The 21,661-nt window shown below is 35.7% G+C and overlaps 2 protein-coding genes and 1 pseudogene across 7 annotated transcripts; 2 read left to right on the top strand and 1 right to left on the bottom strand.

Moving 5' to 3' along the window:
- The first annotated feature begins 3,470 nt into the window (after positions 1-3,470).
- On the top strand, positions 3,471-9,452 carry LOC127245476 (uncharacterized). 6 transcript variants are annotated; one of them, XM_051266384.1, is made up of 12 exons: positions 3,471-3,879; positions 4,078-4,225; positions 4,728-4,882; positions 5,755-5,937; positions 6,398-6,473; positions 6,853-6,930; positions 7,332-7,812; positions 8,018-8,063; positions 8,292-8,401; positions 8,497-8,671; positions 8,955-9,021; positions 9,183-9,329. In XM_051266384.1, exons 1-11 carry the CDS (start codon positions 3,613-3,615, stop codon positions 9,018-9,020), a joined length of 1,785 nt encoding a protein of 594 aa, XP_051122341.1. In that variant the 5' UTR covers positions 3,471-3,612; the 3' UTR covers position 9,021; positions 9,183-9,329. The 6 variants fall into 6 exon arrangements, with proteins under 6 accessions (XP_051122341.1, XP_051122339.1, XP_051122342.1 ...); XM_051266383.1 differs by having other exon boundaries at positions 3,472-3,879; positions 8,955-9,044; positions 9,183-9,330; XM_051266386.1 differs by lacking the exon at positions 8,955-9,021 and having other exon boundaries at positions 3,473-3,879; positions 7,332-7,417; positions 7,739-7,812; positions 9,183-9,452.
- Positions 9,453-10,700: 1,248 nt separating this feature from the next.
- On the top strand, positions 10,701-14,563 carry LOC127245614 (nicotinamide adenine dinucleotide transporter 2, mitochondrial-like). The gene is made up of 9 exons (XM_051266603.1): positions 10,701-11,310; positions 11,439-11,534; positions 11,828-11,934; positions 12,397-12,445; positions 12,885-12,997; positions 13,302-13,396; positions 13,624-13,712; positions 13,894-13,988; positions 14,089-14,563. The coding sequence occupies exons 1-9, from the start codon at positions 11,235-11,237 to the stop codon at positions 14,335-14,337; spliced, it is 969 nt and encodes a 322-aa protein (XP_051122560.1). The 5' UTR covers positions 10,701-11,234; the 3' UTR covers positions 14,338-14,563.
- A 353-nt stretch (positions 14,564-14,916) lies between these two features.
- Positions 14,917-21,422, bottom strand: LOC127245378 (LEAF RUST 10 DISEASE-RESISTANCE LOCUS RECEPTOR-LIKE PROTEIN KINASE-like 1.1; annotated as a pseudogene).
- Positions 21,423-21,661: the final 239 nt, after the last annotated feature.

The following is a 21,661-nucleotide window of genomic DNA, read 5'->3' as shown; positions in this document are numbered from 1 at the left end:
GGGAGGTCACCATAATCCGCAAAAACAACCATTTAATTATCTCTTTAAGTTCGTTATTTACTGAGCTCTACTTTAGCTTCCTCTTGAAGCTCAGCTTATATTTAACGGTAGATATAAAGTAAAGTGAAAACAAAGTTGTAGTTTTCTCCATATATCGAAGACATATTTTATACTATTTTTACTAGTGAATTTTAATGTAAAACTAAAAAATAAGACAAAATTAGATGAAAACGATTTAAACTTGAATTTACCTAAATGAGGTAAAATGATATCTAATTGGTGGATATTGCAATAGTACTAAGATGGCGGACAACAATGAATGGGGTGTTAATGAGTGAACTTGGTGGATTTTAGGTATGTCATAAAGTTTGAAAAGTGCGCAAAATAGATATGTGTATAATGAGATACACATTGAATGAAAACAATGGGTGTAAGTTATAGCGAATTTTGAGTAAATATATTTAGAATGGGAGGAAATTGAGTAAGGTGTTTGTGTTTGAGATATTAGTTGCAATGAGAAATAACTAAATTACCTTAAATGTAATGTGCGAGGTGGTGTATTTGTGTTAGCGAAATTATACTTATAGTCATTAAGTGCTTTGGAGGAATGAATGTGATCATATTTATTCATTTAAGCTTGATTTTTGACTAAATTGGTATTTGATTTTAGAAATTGCAATGAAATTTAAAATTTCCAGTCAATAACATTATCTAAAAGAAAGACACGATCACTGGACGTCTTTGTGACTTGATATACAAACATTTATTTCTAGTTAATTATTACTTAAATAGTTTCAATAGTGGGCTTACTCATTTTTAATAAATGTTATATATTTATTATAACTTATCAGGTCGACAAGATTCCTACATACTTAATTGCTACAAATCATTTATATTTTGTTAATGAATACAATGCAAGCTTAAGCATTGATAGTTAATCTTTCGTTGTGTTTTCACAATTTCATCAAGAGTTTAATTTTAAAAAATTCAAGTGTGAATATGGATAGAGTGTGTGAATCAAATGGATGAAAAAGACTAATGATATTTTATTTCCCAATGAAGTTGTAAACTGTTCTAAATTTTAACTATTGAAAAACAAGTAAAAAACACATTGAAAAAATGATTACAGTGGCAGAAATGGGTGGTCAATGGTGGAAAACTTTTAGAAAATTCTTCTGACCGCCATGCTAAGCTAACAAAAAAAAAAAAATAAACTCTTTACAATTTGAACTCTAAAGTCAAGTAGTAAGATTGCTAAAGAGTGTCTTGCATGATGCATAATTATAAATAAATCTTATCGATATTTATAGGCTCCAAAGATGGCGGTCAATTAGTACCAACAGTTAAATTACAAAAACTTTCAAAAACATCATAACCGTTCACCTTGATCAATGGTTAGCTGACGTCCAGCACACACCTTTCTCATGGTAGCACAAGTCATCAAATTTGGCGTTTGGACCGAAAGATGGAACTCGGAATTGCGAACACTTCAATTGTGGATCTGGCGTAAATGGTATGTTCGTGTAGAATCTAACGTCAGCAATGGCATGGTTGGTGCTGACACATAAATAGCTGGTATTGATGGAGGAAATTCATAGTTTTATGGGATTTAGGTAAAATACATATTGTTTGAGATAGGAGCTGGCATCCATGTCTGTTGACTCTCCAATCCGTTGGCGGCTTTTGGAACTTTGGTCTGGCCTGAACTTCGTATTTATTTTTTCAACTTTTTGAGTGTAAATATCATATATGAAATCAAGTGAAATATGACAATAATGTATGTCATAAATAATTGGGATGATTTTTACATAAAAATATAAATAATAATCATATTTTGCAAGAAAAAATATATTCGAATTCGGAATTATCAACAATCTGTTGAAAGCATCCAACAACTTGTCTCCATTTATACTTTTATTCTACATGTTGATCACTTTCTCAATCTTAATCGAATATGTTGTTAAAGTCTCTCACTAAGTGTGCTAATATGTTGGCTTGAAAAAAAAAAAAAAAAAAACAATAAAAGACTAAATATATACATAGTAAAACTTTTGGTGGATGATTGGTTCTTTCTTGTTTGGCTTATTTGTCCTTATTCATTTCTCACTAATGTATGTAACGGTTGTCACTTCACTCCATTAATCTAACGGATTCTTACTTCTTTTTCATGGTGGCGGCTTCACTTCTTTAATATTTTGTCAAGATTATGTTTATTCTCTTAGATGAAGATGCTTATTAATGAAGCTTGTTAAATAATGAACTAACTCTTTATGATAGTAATCGAGTAATTCTCTTTGAGTTTTCAATTTTATGCATTATTGAGTGAACTTGCTTGTTTGATTGTAATTTGAAACTATTTGAAATATGTTTTGATTTAGATTTTTATTTAAATAAAATTTTTAATATGATATTTTATAAAAATATATTTTTTAATTAATAACTGTATAAAATAAATAATTTTAATTTGAAATAGTAACTACACACATTAGAAATCTTTAAATTAGCCATATGATTGGATCAATTTGCATACTAAGAAGAATGCTAATAAAATCTCAAATCTATCATAGTAAAACCTTTTGAATCAATCCATTTTATAACATAATAAAAATATATATACATAGGATTTTTTATTTATTTTTTGTTTACATTCGATATTATTTTTTATTAAAAAATATTTATATTCTTTTAATAAATATATTATTATTATTTAAAAAAAAAATATCTAAAAAATAAAAAAATAAAAATTTAATATTACTTTCTCTGTCCCAAACAAGGTACAATATTTACTTTTGGCACGGGTTTTTAGGTGGATAATATTAAGTAGGATAATTTATAAATTAAGTAATGTGATTGAGAGAGAAATGTATATTTTATTTTTTTATTTGGGCGATGTGAGGGGATAAAGTGTGGAGTAAGGATAAGTATGATTAAATATTTCCTATGTTGCATGGTATTTGGGACATACAAAAAAAATATTGCAGGGAGTTTGGGACGGAGGGAGTAATATTTTATAATTTGTAATAAAAATATTTTACAAAATAAAAGAATATAATTAAATATTTTAAAAATATAATGTAAAAATGTATTTAATTGTCATTTTAATATAAATAACTAATATTAATACTTTTTTTATGATTCTTTTTTTTTTTTGTCACGATTCTTTTTTTATTTTTATAGTAAATTTATTTTTTTTAAATATATTAAAAAAATATAATTAAATTTTTACACGTAAAAGCTTTGTTTTTATTGCTTTGTCTTTTTTTTTTCATAAACAAATATTTTGATTTATATTTAATTTTTTTTATTTTTTATAAAATTAATTTTAAATTTTTATTTATATCGTATATAAAATTTATTAATCTATACTATTTAAAATAACTAAAGCATGTTTTTACTGTAACATAAATAATTAATTAATATATTTAAATCGTCAATTATTCTGTAGCGCCATAACATAAATACTCCACCCCAACCACCACTGCCACTCCCATCACAACCACCATCTATCCATCCCTTTTTAAAAGCGTTGCAAATCTGTCCCGAGTTTCAAACTGCATCCCAGTCAGTCACCGGAGCGATCCTCTGCCCTTTTGCCTGCCGCCAACCTAGCATATGGCTACTCAAAAAGTGAACTTGGCCGTGGTCATTAAGAACCTGCTCGACAACACCGAGTTTCTCCTCCAAAAGCAGACGCCGCCACCAAAATTCGATGACCCTGAGTATGATTCCTATCAAGATTCTGATCTTTGGGACCTGCCCTCTGGAGAATTATCTCTACTTGAGAGTCCACGGAGAAGTATTCAAGTTCAAATCGACCCTGAGGGCAATTCCATGTCCGAATTCTTGAATCGGTTTGACCTTGACTTTGGTCTTACTCAGGTAGTGAACTGCACCACAGAACATTATTACTGTTTTAATCATTTTTTTTCGCCGCTATTATCAAAGATGCGGGGATTGCTTTTGTGTTTCTATCGAGTTTGAATTTTGGGTTCAAAAAACAACTTTGGGATGATTTTTTCCTTTTTTTCGTTTTGCATTGTAAAAAACTCAATCCGATTTTCAATGTTTGTTCTATAGGTGTTTGGACAAGTGGGATTTGAAAAAGCCACAAGTATAAAGTGGAGCTTTTCAAAGGTCGTAGAGGAGCCAGAATTTGGACCTGGTGTCCCTGTTAAGACGGTCTATATATTTGGAGAATTGGAATCATATGGTGGAGAGTTAAAAGGTCCGCTAGTGCACTTTTCTCAAGCATTTAGTTTCATTGGTTGGTCTATGGGGAAAGACGGAGATGACGTACCGTAGACTGGTGTATGATTAGAAAAATTTTATCCTATTATCTTTTCAGTTCCAGTGATGTTTATGATATTGCGTAGAAAAAAGAACAGAACCTTTCTTTTATTAAAGATCTACAATGCCATTAATGCTTTTATCAATAATCACTGGATTTTTCAATGTTAAGTTGCTTGAACGTTTCTGGACTTGACATAGAGAACTTGATTTTGCTCAAGATAATATGTTGTATCTGTACTTATGTTTCTTCTTGAACGTATGCAGCACTATACATTAGCTGAAAAACCATGTGGTTTACATTTATCTTGTACAATTGCATTTGAACTTTACTTAAGAGACAATGGCAAATTGGCAGAAAACTTTGTTTTAAGCAATATCTAGCTGAGAGCAAGTTATCTCTTGTGGTTTTATGTGATCTGTTATGCTACAACATACAGATGGCTGTAAGTGGGTTAGTATCAAAGGATGTGAAGAATTGCTTTTGGAAGTGAAGACTCATGATGCTCGTATAGGTCCATTAATTGTTGATGGACTTCTGAATGATTCAATGCAGCTTACAAGTATCAGTATCCCTTCCTCCCTAAGATATCAGGTCCTTTTTTTGTAGTTCATGTCAAGTTTCATATGAAAACCTGGTCTTGGTCTAATGTTTCTTTTACCCATTTTTGCTTCTTGTAATCTGTGATTAATCAAAAAACAGCTGTATGTTGCTGAATACTCGATTATATGTTTGTAGAGAGAATGTAGATAAAAAATGAGGAAACTACATTTGAGCTATATGGGTATATACACATGAGACTGTCAAATATGGACATCTAATTCTAGGGATACAAATTCCAATGACTAGGATCGATAACAAGATAACTAAAATATGAATATAACATAAACATAATAAGAATCAAACCCACTTTTATTTTCATTGATAGTTCTGTCTTTGGATTCTTTATATTCTCTAAATGTAAGATAAATTATTGATTTATCTTTTGGGTTTGTTCATTATTTATTTATTTATTTTATTTTTATGTTTGTATTTTAGTTTTTGGGCGAAAGAATTGTTGGATGAGATATTTTGCATGGAAATTAATATGTTTTAATAGGAATTGCGAGGTTGCATAGTATAAAAACTGAAAAAAGACTTAGAGAATGGAGCCTTTGAATTTTGGTTTCTATAAAATTCTACTGAATGTAGCAACCAAATGCTAACTACAAGGATGAAGTATCGTTGAGCTGTATGCATATCTTCAACTCTCTCTCTCTCTATCCTTTTTTTTTGTGTGGGTGTGTGTGTAAAGGATGGCTCTATGATGAAGAAAACATCTCGGAATAATTTCAATTTTATTTTTATCATATGTTTTGTCCAACATTTCAGACTGGTTAACTACATGCTTGGTATAAATCAATCCACTTCAAAGTATAAATCAATACAATTCCTTGAACAAACTAAAGCACCTTCTCACCCTGCAGGAATATCCTCCTGGTGTAAAATTGTTTCCAATGAGCAGCAGAACTGCTAGTCCATTCCACACCACAAATTTAGTTGTGTTTTCCCCTGCAATCAGTAATTGTAGTTCGGATACTGATAGTTCTTTTGCAAGTGGAGATGCACTCATCGTGGATCCTGGATGCAACTCTTCCATGTACAAAGAGGTATTTGATTATTTCACTTACATGTGGGAAAGAGAATAAGTATAAAGTTGGAACTTATATCTTTTAATCTTTCTCATACTGGCTTTTGAAACAGAAACAGTTTCAGACACTTGTCGTCGAAGTATATACCTTTCTCGAATTGAGTGCTTGATTAATCAGTTACTTCCCATCATAGTTCATTTAGTTCAAGTGATAAGTATTTCTGAATTATGAATTGGATTATCTGAAGATCAAAGAAAAATTTCTTAAGGGTGAATGGATTGTTTGAAAGTGACCTGAAAAAGACCTATTTATATGTAATGTAGTCCTGTAGATTCTTTCTATTTTTTGTTGCTATGTTCTGTATTGCTGTTATATTAGCCATTATGTATGTCTCTAGATTTCACCAACTGTTCTTAAACTTGTATAGCTCATCAGTTATTTCACCTTTTGTCTTTACCTGCTACTACTTGCACTCCAGCTGGAACAAATTGTTACTGCACTCCCAAGAAAGCTGGTTGTATTTGTAACCCATCATCATCATGATCACGTTCATGGTAAGCATTCCAGGGTTCATTGTTTACTAAAGTTTCTATTTTTCTGCATTGATTTTACAGTGAGTGAGTTGCAATCTGTATTCATGAAAATATTGGTTTCATGACCTAAAACTGTTTGCTGTCAGATGTCCAGTGGCCTGATTGTTGCACTCCAGATAATTTAGTCTTATGATGATCATAGCTGTTAATTATCTTTTTCCTATTTCTTTTTTCTATGAGTGGAGCATATGATGATTGCTTGTATTCCATCCTAAATGTAGTAGAAGCTTTCCCTTGTTTCTCAGAGCATTGTTGTTTTCCCTTCCTATTGCTTGTAATAAGGAAGACGATCATAATTCTTTCCCCGTTGTGCATCGTATAATGGATTTAATTTTAACAGGTCTCTCTATTGTCCAGAAGTACAGCCCTGATGCTATTCTCATGGCTCATGAACATACATTTCGTCGAATAAGGAAGGGTATGGTGGTTCCCGTTATTAAATTGAATGTTTTTGTTAGAATGAAGATTTGATCCTCATCTCTTTCTAAATTAAAGTTATAGTTTAATTGTTTTGTCACACTGCAATAAGATTTAATTAAAATGAAGATACTTGAAGATGGCACATTTTGCACTTGAAACTAATCCTTAGTTTCAAATTAATAATGCTATCAGCGATCAATAAAGGAAGGACTCGTTTTATAGAAATGTTCTTTTCTTAAAATATGTATATATATATTACCGGCTGAAAGTATGTAAACTAATTATGGATGATAAGTAAATTGGATTTAGTATATTCAAGCAGCAATAAAGGTGTTAACAAATTTATTTATTTTACCAAATAACTAACATTTGTGAACAATTTGAATCTTGTCTATACAGATGATTGGTCTTTGGGATATATTCCAGTTTTGGGATCTGAAGAAATCTGCATTGGTGGTCAGCGATTGAAACTCATTTCAGCTCCTGTAAACTCCAAGCACTGTTTGAGTTTAATAATACATTTGTATTTCTTAACTATCTTCAGTGAACTGAAAAGTATAGACTACAGAGCGTTACTAGTTTTGCTGCATGAAATTTTTCCTTATAAAGCATTTATTAATCCTAGGTTCTGTGTTGACGTTCTTGAATTTTCACTTATTATCAACAACTTCACTGTCTTGATTCTATCCCACAACCTATATGTTGTATTACTTGGCAGGACATGGGTGAACTTATTGTTCTGTCATGGAATTCTCTTTTCCCTTAAAGTTAATCACAGTTGCTTTTTCATGGAAAAATATTTTCAGGGTCATACAGATGGCCATATGGCATTGCTTCACGTCTCTACTAACTCATTGATAGTTGGTGATCATTGTGTAGGGTAAGTTACTAGTTTGGATCTTGATCATATTCTGAATCATTGGTTACATATGATTATTTTATCACTGATAAGGATTTTACTTTTTACTTATTTCAAAAGATAATATTCTAACTTATAAGTCTTTGATCTCTTGTTGGAGCTCTATTCTTCAATTACTGTCTCCAAGTCTATACTCTTAGTGAACTGGTAATCTGTTGTATTTTAGCCAAGGAAGTGCAATCTTGGATATTACTTCCGGTGGAAATATGACTGTAAGTTTTCTCAAAACAATAGCTCTTGCTTAGTTATGCCTAATATTCAATATGTATTCTGCACTAAAAATGAAGGGATATATGTTGATTCATGGGTAATATCGTTCAGTGAAAAAATTTTCACGGCTGTTTTAAAATTTTAGTTTCTAACTTGGTAAGGATAGCATCTAAGTTGCTGGGCTCTAAGAGAAAATCTTGTAAGTTTAAAATTTCCATTCTTGTTTGTAGGATTATTTTCAAACTACATACAAGTTTATAGAGATGTCCCCACATGTACTAATTCCTATGCATGGTAGACTTAATGTGTGGCCAAAGCACATGCTCTGTGGGTATCTCAAGTAAGATGTCAAATTTATAACAGAAAATAACTCCATGGTTTGTCTCATTAGTGATTGATCGTTCATTCTTATCATGACTTTCTTCCAAATTTCAGAAACCGCAGAAGCAGAGAATCAACCATCTTGAAAGCCATAGAAGAAGGAGCAAAGACATTGTATGACATTGTAGCATATACATATGCTGGTGTTGATCGAAGTCTTTGGGCTCATGCTGCTTCAAATGTGAGACTACATGTGGATCACCTTGCCTCACTGAATAAATTGCCCAAGGTAACATGACCATTTGTCTTTCTCTTTGGACCATTCTCTGATGCGTGTTTGCAAGAAGTCCTAATCTATACGAAAATAGCAATTGACAAGTAGCATCAACTTTCTACACCTCTTGATTTAAATAAGAAGCAGGATAATGAAACTCAGCATGGATAATTGTCTAGTTGAAATGCTTACTTTATTCTGTGTTTATACTTTATATGTTCGCTCGTAAAATAAAATACTGCCCCATGTGAACTGGTTGTTATATTAAGCTCCCAAACATTTCCCCTAAAACATGCAGGATTTCTCTGTAGAAAATTTCAAGGGCAGTGTTGGTGAATTTCATGCAAGCATTGGTAAAATGTGAGGTTGGACATCATTGGTATCATAGGTTGGAAAGCTTCTTTATTGACAAACATCAAATATTAAAATATTTTGACTTGAAATTGTTGCCTGGTTTAGTCTTTTGTGGCATGTTTTTCGCTGCTATGTTTGCTTAACTTAGAGCTCTTGTGATTGCAATGTGCAGGAGTTCTGTCTGAAGAAATTTCAATCCTCCTGCAAGTTGCAGTTCTTTTCACGTTGGGTATGGGGATATCTATGCACTTCTCTCTCCATAGAGCAGCGTCAGCTAAAGATTGCTGCAGGGGCTGCAGCAGCCATTGCTGTTCTGTACTTTGGTAGACATAAGTGGTAAGCATAAACATACTTGTAGTAGAAGAAAAGGATTAGGAATGTCTGCGCACTCCTGTAATATCGATATTCGCTTTAATTTATTTGTCTTTATTGAGTGGATGCACATCACAATCCATTTTCTCTCACTGTTCAAATGGGATCGGTTGTGTTAGGCTGCCATGGGTTGTGCATGGAAATGGAATTGTTGTTGCCTCAGAAGTTGGGAGGGAGGCATCTAGTGCACGTCTTCCTGTCCTAATGGCAATTTTGCTCCACTGTTATTGATAGTCAATGCATTGCTTGTTTTAGTCTGCATGCATATAATCCAACCAACATACCACCCATTCTCCTAGCTCATGCTTGCTTATTCAGAGAATCTCTGGTCGTTACAATGTGACAAAACAAAAAAATGCTTGCTGCCTGGGCCATAAAGCAGCGTCAGCTGAAGGTGGTTGCTGCTGTTGATGTTATGCGCTTTTTATGGGATGGTCGATGATGATAATGATGAAGGAAAATGCAATGCAGACAAGAAGAAAAACCAATGCGATGTTATGTTCTGTTGCTACCATCTGATTCTTAATATACATGAGCACAAGGATCACTTTTCAGAGTTTATGGCTTTGCTTATTCTAACCTTCTGAAATTTTGATACTATTTCATTTTTTTTTTTTAAACATCACATAAATTATATATATGTTTTTTCTCGGTCTCAAATCAAATATCATTTTTACCATTTTTATTGTCTCACTAAAAAGTATTTCTTTTATACTAATACTAAAACATTTTTAATTGTTATTTAGAGCTAAAGGTCACGTTTACTTTGTGTATTATTTCTATTTAACATTAAAATTATTTTTTTTAGTATTATAAGATACTAATAAAAATATTTTTGTAATTTTTTTAATTTATATATTAAGTTTTGATATAATAAATGAAATCTTAGAGTCCTGATGTAATTTTTTATTATTCATAGAATTCCAAAGCTATAAGTCTTAAAAAATCTATAATCAAAGCTTATATTAAGAATATTTATGGTGTGTTCGTTTAATAACTTTCAAATATTTTGTTATTCATCAATTTTTTTCTTAAAAATATTGATCAAATACTTATATTTTATTTTTTATATTATATTAAAAATTAATTTTATATTAAAAAATATTACATTAATATTATTCTATATTATTATTATATTAAAATGGAACAACAAGACTCTGTTTTTTTTTTTTTTTTTTTTATCTATAATTTTTTAATTTAATTTTTAAAATTTTTTAATATACTATTCTCATTTATTATTTTTATATTATATATTCTTTTAAATCAAAATCACAAAACCAGCCCTAATAATTCGTATAAAAAATGAAACCTTATTACAAGTAAAAACACGCTCGGATGTCCTCCAATTCTTGTACTCTGATGAATGATTGTTGTTATGTGCATCAGAAGAGACGAGCAGAGCTGACAACGCAAATTGCACTCGCTCGTTCGCTCGCACTTCGAAAGATCGTCATGGATGCTAAACGCGTATAAGGTATTTATGCGGATGACGACGATGATGATGCTATCCACCGTTCCCCCAATCCGCAGAATTGTTTTGTTTTTCAGGCCCTCATATTGAAACTGGAAACCCACCCTGAAGAGGAGAGGAGGACACAACACAGGCAGACAGACATGGCCTAAAATAAACCAAACCAAACCAAACCGAGAGAACTCTTTCTGAGTTCCCCTCCCCTCGAACACTATTTTGCCATGCCAATTGAGTTCCCCCAGAACAATCCCATATAATTGTCCCTTTGCATTCCATCATTCACACTCTGCTCTAATTATGCATTTATTTCGCGTCTAATCAATCAATCAAAGCTGCTATTTTTTGCTACACTTGCGGGCGGCATATAACAACCATTTTCGGATGGCTGCTGCCACCGAGGGAGACCGCAGACAGATCAAAGCAATTGTGTACGACGCCTCTGCCGGTGCCGCTGCGGGTATTTCCGCTATTCATTCTCTTGCTATTTGGCTGATTAGCTGTTCCCGTGTCGATCTTTACTCGTGTATTTCCCTCCCACTCGGGGCAATTGGTTTTAATTTAGCTATTTGCCTTTTCAAATTTCAGGTGCCATAGCAGCTACATTTGTTTGCCCACTGGACGTAATTAAGACAAGGCTTCAGGTCCATGGGTTGCCTCAAATGCATCCGTCCGGTCGTACAGGTACCATTGCTGACGCCTCCTATCTTGCTTTGGGCTCTTAAACTTTTGCAATCTTCGGTTTAAACGGATATTTTTTAATGTTTATTTTGTACTTCATAATCATGCTAGACTCGTGATTGTGAACTAGATGCTTAAAATGAACAACATCTAGTCTGTACTGTGGTTGGGCCTATATCACCCGCCGAATGAACCTTGAAAATTAGACCTTTCTTTAGATCGAAATACACGCCTGTTTTTACACTGCTTATGGTTCATTGGACTGCCTCATGTTACACATTCTCTCTGGCAATTAGGCAGTGTAATTCTTGTGAGCCTGCAAAACATCATTCGGAACGAAGGTCTGAAGGGACTTTACCGCGGACTTACACCAACATTAGCAGCATTACTTCCAAATTGGGCTGTGAGTTGAAATGCAAGTTCCTGTTATATTATTACCACAAATTTATTATTATTACTTTGTATTTCATTCAAATGTTGCATTCCTAACTAAATTGCTTTTATTGAATGTATAAGATTCTATATGATTTTAACCAGAAGCTTATCAAGTTGGTGTTTTAACTGCTTCTATGTATTACCTTTTAATGCAGGAATACTAATCTGCATGTGCAGGTACAACATGGAGAAATAATTGATAGATTTAATTTTTCTTTTACAATTATGTGTATATATATATATATATATCGGCTAAGGAACACTAATGTTGCTTTTATTCTAATTTGTGATAATGAAAATACAGTTTAGCATGTTAAAATACAGATGCCATTGCTTGATTTATCACATGGCTTTTGGTAACTTTTCTTTTTTGGTTTTATTTTATTAATGCTAATATATCTCCTCTATGATGGAATCTTATCATTTGTAGGTGTACTTCACAGTTTATGGACATCTTAAAGAGATGCTTCATTCATATGGTAGGTCTCTTCGGCAATTGTTGATATTTGGTCTTATTGTAGGTTATGGTATACTTGGTGTGATTGGTACGGTTAGTCAAAACTTTGAAATATTACTCATTCGTTAAAGTTATGCTTATAAAGCTAGACACAGATACTATGAAAAAATAATATTTTAATATAAAAGTGGGAAAAGTAAAAAAGTTATGTGGTGGTGTTTTGAGAAATATATTAAGGAATGTGTTTAATTTATAGTGTATATTTGATGTAATCAATGATAGTGCCATAGTTGTTACTATGGGTTGAAGTATGGGTAATAATGAAGTGGATAGAAAAAGTTTTCTGCTATTTATGGTATAAGCATAAGTGTAGCGAACATAACAAAATAAAAAGTAAGCATAAATTTAACAGACGGAATACCATTTAAGATTTCTAAATTTTGTATTTTGGAATACCACAGAGGATAGCAATGGCCAGCTTACAATAACTTCAAACATGATTGCTGCTGCTGGATCTGGTGTTGCAACTGCCTTTGCAACAAATCCATTGTGGGTTGTTAAGACAAGACTTCAAGTAGGTTGGAGTGTTCCATAAACCTGAATTCCTTTTAGTAAATACAACACGTATTAAATCCTGCATTGATTGCATTGCCTTTTTAAGCCTAGCTCCTGAATACTGGTTGTGTTTATCAATTTTCTTTGTGCTATGGTGCACCTGTCACTATATGTTCATGTCATAAAGGACATATTTTGGATGTGCGAGATTGAAAGCAGACTTGTTATAGTGACGTGATCAATTACATAGTGATTTGGGTTTCTCAATCTCTTGTAAATGCTTCTTTCCCACATTTTGTGAGTTGAGCTCCACTTTGTGCTAGACACAAGGAATGAGGCCAGGTGCAGTTCCATACAAGAGCATATTTTCTGCTTTGAGGCAAATTGCACGGGAAGAAGGATTTCGAGGCTGGTACAGGTCAGTTCTCAGATAAGTTACCAAACATTGAAAAAGTTCATTGGAAGAGGTACCATGCAGTTGATCCTACTAAAAGTTTTTTCTCGGTAGATGCCTAGAGAAAAAATAAGAACATGGCATAATTTATGATCTTGTTTTCCTATTTCCAGCAAGGTAATGAAATGCAGAGTTGATAGCCTAATCTGCTATATATTTTTCATGTTTCTCCCCTTATGTTTCTTGTACAGAGGCCTCCTTCCATCCTTGGCTGGAGTCAGTCATGTTGCCATCCAGTTCCCTGCATATGAAAGAATAAAATTCTATCTGTCCCCAAAAGGTAATGCAATCCATTTTTAACTTTTGCTGCTGTTTATTCTACATTTCTTGTTTTGAAAATCAATGTAGGTGTTTTCATGTAAAGTTGGGGAGGGTTTGAAGAAAACAATTGGGTCTCATGACTCATCTTTTATTTCGGAATGACTGAAACTGTGTTTTCCTTCTTTTCTTGATTATGGAAGATAGAAAAAACAGTGATGATCTCAGACCACGGGAAGTTGCAATTGCTTCATCATGTTCGAAAATAGTTGCATCAATATTAACTTACCCTCATGAGGTAGCATTACTTCAGCTTTTCGGTTTTCAGTCACCTAAATACATCTTTCATTGCTCATTGTGCTGAACCCGTAACGATTGTCGATTGGACCTTCCCACAGGTTGTGCGATCAAGGCTACAAGAGCAAGGTCAAGTCAGGAATGCAGAGTTGCAATATGAAGGTGTTATTGATTGCATTCAGAAGCTGTACAGAAAGGAAGGTATTCCGGGTTTCTACCGTGGCTGTGCAACTAATCTCCTGCGAACAACCCCATCTGCTGTGATTACATTTACCAGCTATGAGATGATACATAAATTTTTACTGCACATATCACCTCCAGAGGAGAAGCATTTCAAAACGCATCCATGAACTTGATGTGGGAAGAACATTGGAAGGCAAGGGTGGGGCCATACCTGCGACATGTAATGTAAACCTGTCCAAAGATGGTTGGTTATTCGTTTTGTTCCTTCTTGTAGTAATGCAGATAAGCTAAAAACTTGTAGGCCTCTGAGATCACTGAATTATCCGTAACAACTCCGCAACTTTGCTGCTTTTGTTGTGCAGTTATAATGTAATTTAATTTGTTTTGTTTTCATCTGTTTGAGCTTAAGGATTAAGGTTTTGCATGCTTGCTGCCATATATATCATATATATATATATATGTCTCGATGCAGACTTGCAGTAGCAATACATTAATTTTATTTTATTTTATTTTATTCTTGTATAAAATTTCAGCCCTTGTATTACGTTGATGGTAAAGCCAAGTTTTTAACACACAAATATGTGAGTTTGAGAACTCAGTCAGCATGGAGCTTGAAAATTGAACTCTCTTAGCAAATTCCCGATTCACAGCATGATCTCAATAATCTTTTTAGTATTATCAATTAATTGATTAATGCATGTTACAGCATCCAAGTCCGCAAGCCATAACGTGCTATGTATTAGTCTTCCAAATAAAGAAAAGACTTTTGAGTTTGAGAATGTTCAGGACTGAAAAAGCAATCCATCCAGTCCAACCATTCATGCCTTGGCATGATTCTTCCTTCATAAGATAAGATCCGGTGACGACGTAAGAAAACAGTGCGGAGAAGGTACAAGAAATAGGACTTCCAACTGTAAAATAAGGTAAAAAGGGGCATGGGACCTTTTTCAGATTACCCAAAGTGAACCAAATGAATGTAACACCACCACCACCATCACCATCACCATCATTTTATGGGACTTGAATGAGTCAGCTACCTACGTTTCAGCCACAGTAGTAGCAGGTGGGGCGGGCGGACTGAACATCCCTCTTCAACAACAACACAGAGGAGGAGGGAGTCATCTGTTTCAGGACTCTTTCCAGGTAAACATTTGTGTTTCACCGAGTTGCCGTCCTCAGCGGCTTGAATATCCTTCAAAACTGTCAGTACCTTACCTCATCCATCGATGGCCTCATATCCTTTTCAAGCTGCAGGGACCAGAAAGCCAGCTCCGCCACAGAAGTAGTCATCCGCGCCACCTCCACATCAGTCTGGTGTCCAAGGATGAGTCAATCAGGTCATGGAACGACGCATCTCTGGATTCGGTCCAAGGCTAAGTTGGCCAAGTTGATTTCATGCCTGCGCCTTGTGAGGTCCACCGCAGGCAGCGAGGAAATGAGCTCAACCAGGACAACACCAAAGCTGTAGACATCGCTCTTGTTGGTCAGTTGGTAACACCGATGGTACTCGGGATCAACACAGCCAGGCGTCCCTTGAGGGGTGGTCAAGATGCGGCTGACATCATTGGGGAACAGTCTCAACAGCCCAAAATCAGCAACTTTGACGGAGAAGTTGTTGTCAAGTAATATGTTGCTCGTCTTCACGTCACGTCACTGTGGATTATGTCAGACTTCTGGAGGTAAGCGAATGCGCTTGCGGTTTCTATGGCAATGCTCATGTGAAGGGACCATGGGAGGGCTGCAGCCTCACTGTTGTACAGATGATCAGCAACTGTGCCATTGGGAATGTACTCATAAACGAGTAGCAGCTCCCAGCTTCTTCTAGACGTGCAGCCATGAAGAGAAACAAGATTCGGGTGCCTACAACAAGCTAGTATGTTGATTTCATTTATGAACTGCTCCACCCTCCTGCAGTTATGCACATAGAGGCGCTTTATAGCAACTTCTCTTCCATCCCCAAGTGTGCCTGGATGATTATTAAGTGTGTGTGATCCACACTTTTCCAATTATCTATGGATTCTGCAAAATTTAGAGAGGATATACATAATACTTTAGGTAATGGTAGTCTCACCGTAGTACACAGTCCCAAAACCTCCATCTCCCAGCTCTCTAGAAGGATCAAAGTTATTGGTGGCCTCTTGGAGCTCTTGGTGTGAGAAAACGGGGATGCCAAAATTGAATCTGCCGCCTTCGACCGAGAAGGAGGGGCCGGAAGAGTTGTTTCTTGAGATGAGGTAAGCAGCAGCGCTGCTCTTCTTCTTCTTCTTGCTGCGGTATATTACAAAGAACAACCCAAGAAATGCGGCACTGGCAGATATAGCTGTACAGAAATTACATGGATGGAAGCCATAAATCTAGAAGAAATATGCAAGTTTCTGTAATCTGTATCAGCGGAAAGGCACGCTACGCACAGATAGAGATGGTTTACCCGAGACTAATGCGACTTTGCTGAGTGCACTGCCACTCCCACTCCCACTCCCACCTGCTCATGGAAACAACAATGGCATGGCATTTGAAGTGGAGAGACAATGAGTTAGCTAGTGTGCCGTGCGTGTGAGAGAGCGATACTGAAGGTTTCTAAAGGCTGATGCTACTTGTGAAGCCTATCTATCTGTCTATCTCTCTCTCTGTCTGTCTCTCTCTGTATATATAGAAGATATATATATATATAGAGAAGATGGATGTACATTTGAATTGGTTGCAATGCAATGGCTGGCAGTCGGTATAAAATTAGGACGTACATACATACCTTGGCATCGCCATTTACGTGGGACATCATCATCAGCGAGACACATCCCCCCACCTTGGTGACACTTAATACAGTCGCCGGAAACAGTCCACTCCAGATCGAATTCCGGAGACACGAGTCCGAACAAATCCGACTGTTATGACAAAATGAGAAAGAAAACAAATAAGGAAGACAGACATTCTAGGTGATTTGGTGATGTTGTATCAACCTACGTTCACGAACAAGAATCGGAAAGATTTTATTATACTGATTGATTCAGAGATTTATAATTATGTTATCCGACTAAGAACAATAGCTATCTATTTATAAGTATCCCAAAACCCCAAAACTTTAAGCCTATTTGTTATTAATTAGGATAAACCCAAAAGGAACCCTTTCGATTTGATTTTGGGTCGGGTAGACCGCTAAATCCAAGTCACTTTTCAACAATTTCTACTTTGACTTGGAGTTTCTTCAACCGCCAAAGGTTCGTCAGTATCTCTCAGTCGTCTCCTTCCTGCTAGATGCCCCGAGAGGGCTTACCTCTTGCGAATATTCACCAAGTTCAAGCAATGCTCAAACTTTTCCGTCGATAGGGCCTTTGTCAACATATCAGCTGGATTGTATTATGTAGCTATTTTCTGAATAAAAAATTTGTCTTTCTTCAGACAAATAAAATTCAACCTTACATCAATATGTTTTGTTCTCTTACGATACAGTGGATTTTTAGCAAAACTCAAAGCACTTTGACTATCACAAAATAACACCGGTATCTCCACCTTCAGACCCAAACTCTGCACCAGACTATATAACCAGATACCCTTCTTAATACCTTCAGTCATTAACATGTATTCCGCCTCAGTCGTCAACAGTGCAACCGTAGGTTGTAAAGTAGACTTCCAAATGACTGCACAACCAAACAGAGTGAAGATAAAGCAAGTCAGTGATCTTCGTTTCACAAAGTCACCCCCGTAATCAGAGTCTGCATAGCCAACAAGACCATCACCATGGCCTTTATCATCATATACCAGACAAATATCAGACACTCCTTTCAAATATCGCATGATCCACTTTACAGCTCCCCAGTGAGCTTTACCAGGATAAGCCATAAACCTGCTCACCACACTAACCACATAAGCGAGATCCGGTCTCGTACATACCATCGCATACATAAGACTTCCAACTGCACTTGAATATGGAACCGTCTTCATGTAGCTAACCTCTTCATCTGTACCTGGTAGAGTGCTTCGATCAAGTTTAAAGTGTGCCGCCAAAGAGGTACTTACCGGTTTGGACTGATCAACAGAGAATGCCTGCAAAACTCTCTCAATATACTTTTCTTGAGAAAACCATAGCCGTCCTGCTTTTCTATCATGCCAGATCTCCATACCAAGTATTTTCTTTGCCGCACCCAAATCCTTCATCTCAAACTCACTCTTTAGTAGAGCCTTCAAGTCATTAATTACAGTCATGTTTTTAGCTGCAATTAACATATTATCCACATACAACAGCAGATACACAAAGGAATCAGTAAAACTTTCTTCGAGTAAACACAGTTATCAAACTGATTACGAGTATAACCATTACACACCATGAATGAGTCAAATCTCTTTTACCATTAGCTCGGAGACTACTTCAAGCCATACAGAGATTTCTTTAACAAGCATGTCTGGTCCCCTTTAGGACTGTAGAACCCCTCCGGTTGAGACATCTAAATCTGTTTTTCTAGATTACCATGAAGAAATGTTGTTTTTACATCAAGTTGCTCCAGCTCTAGATCAAAAGCACCCACAATTGCCAAAAGAACCCGAATGGTTTTGTGTTTCATCACAGGAGAAAAGACTTTCCGGTAATCGATTCTTTCCTTCTGTGAGAACCCTTTTGCCACCAGTCTCGCCTTGAACCTAGCAGGTTCAACACTAGGAATTTCCTCTTTTCTTTTAAAGACTCACTTGCATCCCACTGGCTTCACCCATTTTGGTAATGCAACAAGATCTCAAGTCTTGTTCTTTTCAAGAGACTGCATATCTTCATTCATTGCCATAATCCAGGTTTATGCATTTTTACTCGTCACAGCTTCTTTAAATGTCTTTGGCTCATCAGAGCCAAGATCATCACCAACCGTCAGTGCATAAGCCACAGAATTCATGTCACATGTATTGCTACATCCTGCAAATCTAGCTGGTTTCTGAATATTTCTCTTTCCCTTTCTTGATGCTATGGAATCTTCAACCCCAGTACCAGCATCATCAGCTTCCCCCTCAACTGGTTTTCCTTGAGGTTTTGACTGATCTGGTTGGTTGATCAGATTGATCAATAGTATTATCCTATTGCTCTTCTTCTAACACAAATTTGTCAAGAGTCTCATACTCCACCCTCTGGTCAGCACCACAATCTTTTGTACCTGCAATACTTTCACAACCTCTACTCTGATCAAACATAGCAGATTCATCAAAGGTTACATCTCTGCTAATAAGAAAAGAAATTTATCAGGATTTTTACCTTCTATACACCACAGTCGATAACCTTTTACTCTTGTTGCATATCCTAGAAATATGCATTTTACCGCCCTCGGCTCCAGCTTATCATCATTCACATGAGCGTATGCAAGGCATCCAAATATTCTTAGATTAGAGTAATCAGAGGGTTTACCGGACTATATCTCTTGCAGTTGATGGAGATCTATTAACCAGATAGCTAGCAGTGTTAACTGCTTCGGCCCAAAATTGCTTAGATAAGCCAGCAAATATGCGCATACACCTAGCATACGCCATGAGGGTTTGTTTCATTCGCTCTGCAACTCTATTTTGCTGTGGTGTGTGACGTACATTGCGGTGTCTCACTATACCTTCTTTCTTGCAGAAATCATCAAATGGAGCATTGCAGAACTCCAACTCATTATCAGTTCTTAGAGTCTTGATCTGTTTACCCGTCCGTTTTTCAACCATGGTCTTCCACTCCTTGAACTTCCCAAACACTTCATTTTTAGTCTTCAGAAAGTACAATCAGACTTTTCTCGAATAATCATCTATGAAAGTGACAAAGTAAGATTACCCGCCCTGTGATTTTACCGGAGAGGGACCCCATAGATTTGAATGAACATACTCCAGAATTTCTTTTGAAGTGTGATGACCGGTACTAAACCTCACCCTGCGTTGCTTTCCTTTTACACAAGCCTCACATAATTGAATTTTATCTATCACATCCCCACCAAATAAACCCTGTTTGCTCAACACAGACAACTCTAACTCACTCATGTGACCTAATTGACGGTGCCATAAATTTGTCCTGTCATCATGTTTATCCAAGGACTGGGATACCGCTGCCGTTCCCATCACTGAACTGCCCGGTAAAAAATAAATTTCATGCTGCAGTTTTTCCTTCATCATTACCAAAGCACCTTTCAAGACTTTCCCCCACTTACTTTCACCATGATATTTTAAACTATTTTTGGCTAAGGTGCCAAGAGAAATCAAATTCTTTCTGAGTTCAGGAATATACCACACAGTCAAATTTCCTGACAGTACCGTTATGCAATTTTATCAGCACTATCCCGCTCCCCTTTATGGCTAGAACTCCATCATCACCTAACTTCACCATTCTATTCCACTCCTTAAAAAAAGTGAGTAGATCACGAGAGAACGTCATATGGTCAGAAGCACCGGTATCCATAATCCAGGAATCAACAGTACTAGCATTACACGTTGTCAGAACTTTACCAAAGTCCCCATAACTGTCTTGTACCACAGCAGCACTGCTTCCACTGTTACTAGAATCAACTTTTGTATTTCCCTTCTTCTGTGGACAATCCCTTTTAACGTGTCCTTCTCTTTGTAAAGATAACACTTAACTTTGCTAGAGGATTTTGATTTTGAACGCGACCTCCCATTCCCGTTACCCCTCTCATGTGGTGTTCCCCAACCTGCAAACAGACCTGAACCAGAACCCTCTTCCAAATAAACCTTTCCCTTTCTTTTCAATTCTTTGGACATAAGGGCATCTTTCACATCATCAACAAAAATTGTAGTTCTACCATATAGCATAGTATCTACAAAATTCTCATATAAACCAGGTAATGAACACAGTAAAATTAAGGCTTGATCTTCATCCTCTACTTTAACCTCAACCCCTTGAAGATAAAAAATGATACGGTTAAAGGTATCAAGATGATCATTTACCTGAGTACTTTCGGACATCCGGAGGGTGTAAAGACGTTACTTCTGATATTGTCTATTCGTGAGAGAGTTGCTTTGGTACTTCTCACACATTTTATTCCATAACCCAAAAGCCGTTGTTTGATCTACAACCTCCCGTAACACCTCTTCAGTAACTGACAGCAAGATCGCGAGCCCTTGCCAAAATCTCCTTATTTACCTCATCCTTCGTATCTTTAGGAAACTTGTCTTCTCTCTCCAACTCAGCCGCACATCCTTGTTGAACCATAAGTGACCTCATCTTGACCTTCAAGAACGTGAAGTCATTCAACCCATTAAACTCCTCCAGATCAAACTTATACGATGACATCTTTAATCAATGAGATATGGCTCTGATACCACTTGTTATGAGAAAACGAGAAATAAAGCAAATAAAGAACACAGAGATTTTACGTGGTTCGATGACGTTGTGTCAACCTACGTCCACGGGCAGGAATCGGAGAGATTTTATTATACTGATTCAGAGATTTACAATTATGTCATCCGACTAAGAACCATAGCTGTGTATTTATAAGCACTCCAAAACACCCTAAACTTTAAGTCTATTTG

The sequence above is a fragment of the Andrographis paniculata genome, unplaced genomic scaffold, assembly GCF_009805555.1.
Source record: "Andrographis paniculata isolate CXL003 unplaced genomic scaffold, ASM980555v1 Contig22END, whole genome shotgun sequence".
NCBI classification, from domain to species: domain Eukaryota; kingdom Viridiplantae; phylum Streptophyta; class Magnoliopsida; order Lamiales; family Acanthaceae; genus Andrographis; species Andrographis paniculata.
The sequence above is the reverse complement of the archived record's forward strand: the minus strand, read 5'-3'. Positions and strand labels throughout refer to the sequence as shown.

Excerpts from the sequence above, each read along its gene's own strand:
- LOC127245476 (XM_051266382.1), top strand. The coding sequence starts at position 3,613 with ATGGCTACTCAAAAAGTGAACTTGGCCGTGGTCATTAAGAACCTGCTC. Across the intron at positions 5,938-6,397 it reads ACTCTTCCATGTACAAAGAG|CTGGAACAAATTGTTACTGC; the intron begins GTATTTGATTAT and ends CTTGCACTCCAG. Across the intron at positions 7,813-8,017 it reads GTTGGTGATCATTGTGTAGG|CCAAGGAAGTGCAATCTTGG; the intron begins GTAAGTTACTAG and ends GTTGTATTTTAG.
- LOC127245614 (XM_051266603.1), top strand. The coding sequence starts at position 11,235 with ATGGCTGCTGCCACCGAGGGAGACCGCAGACAGATCAAAGCAATTGTG. Across the intron at positions 11,311-11,438 it reads CTCTGCCGGTGCCGCTGCGG|GTGCCATAGCAGCTACATTT; the intron begins GTATTTCCGCTA and ends TTCAAATTTCAG. Across the intron at positions 11,535-11,827 it reads GCATCCGTCCGGTCGTACAG|GCAGTGTAATTCTTGTGAGC; the intron begins GTACCATTGCTG and ends TCTGGCAATTAG.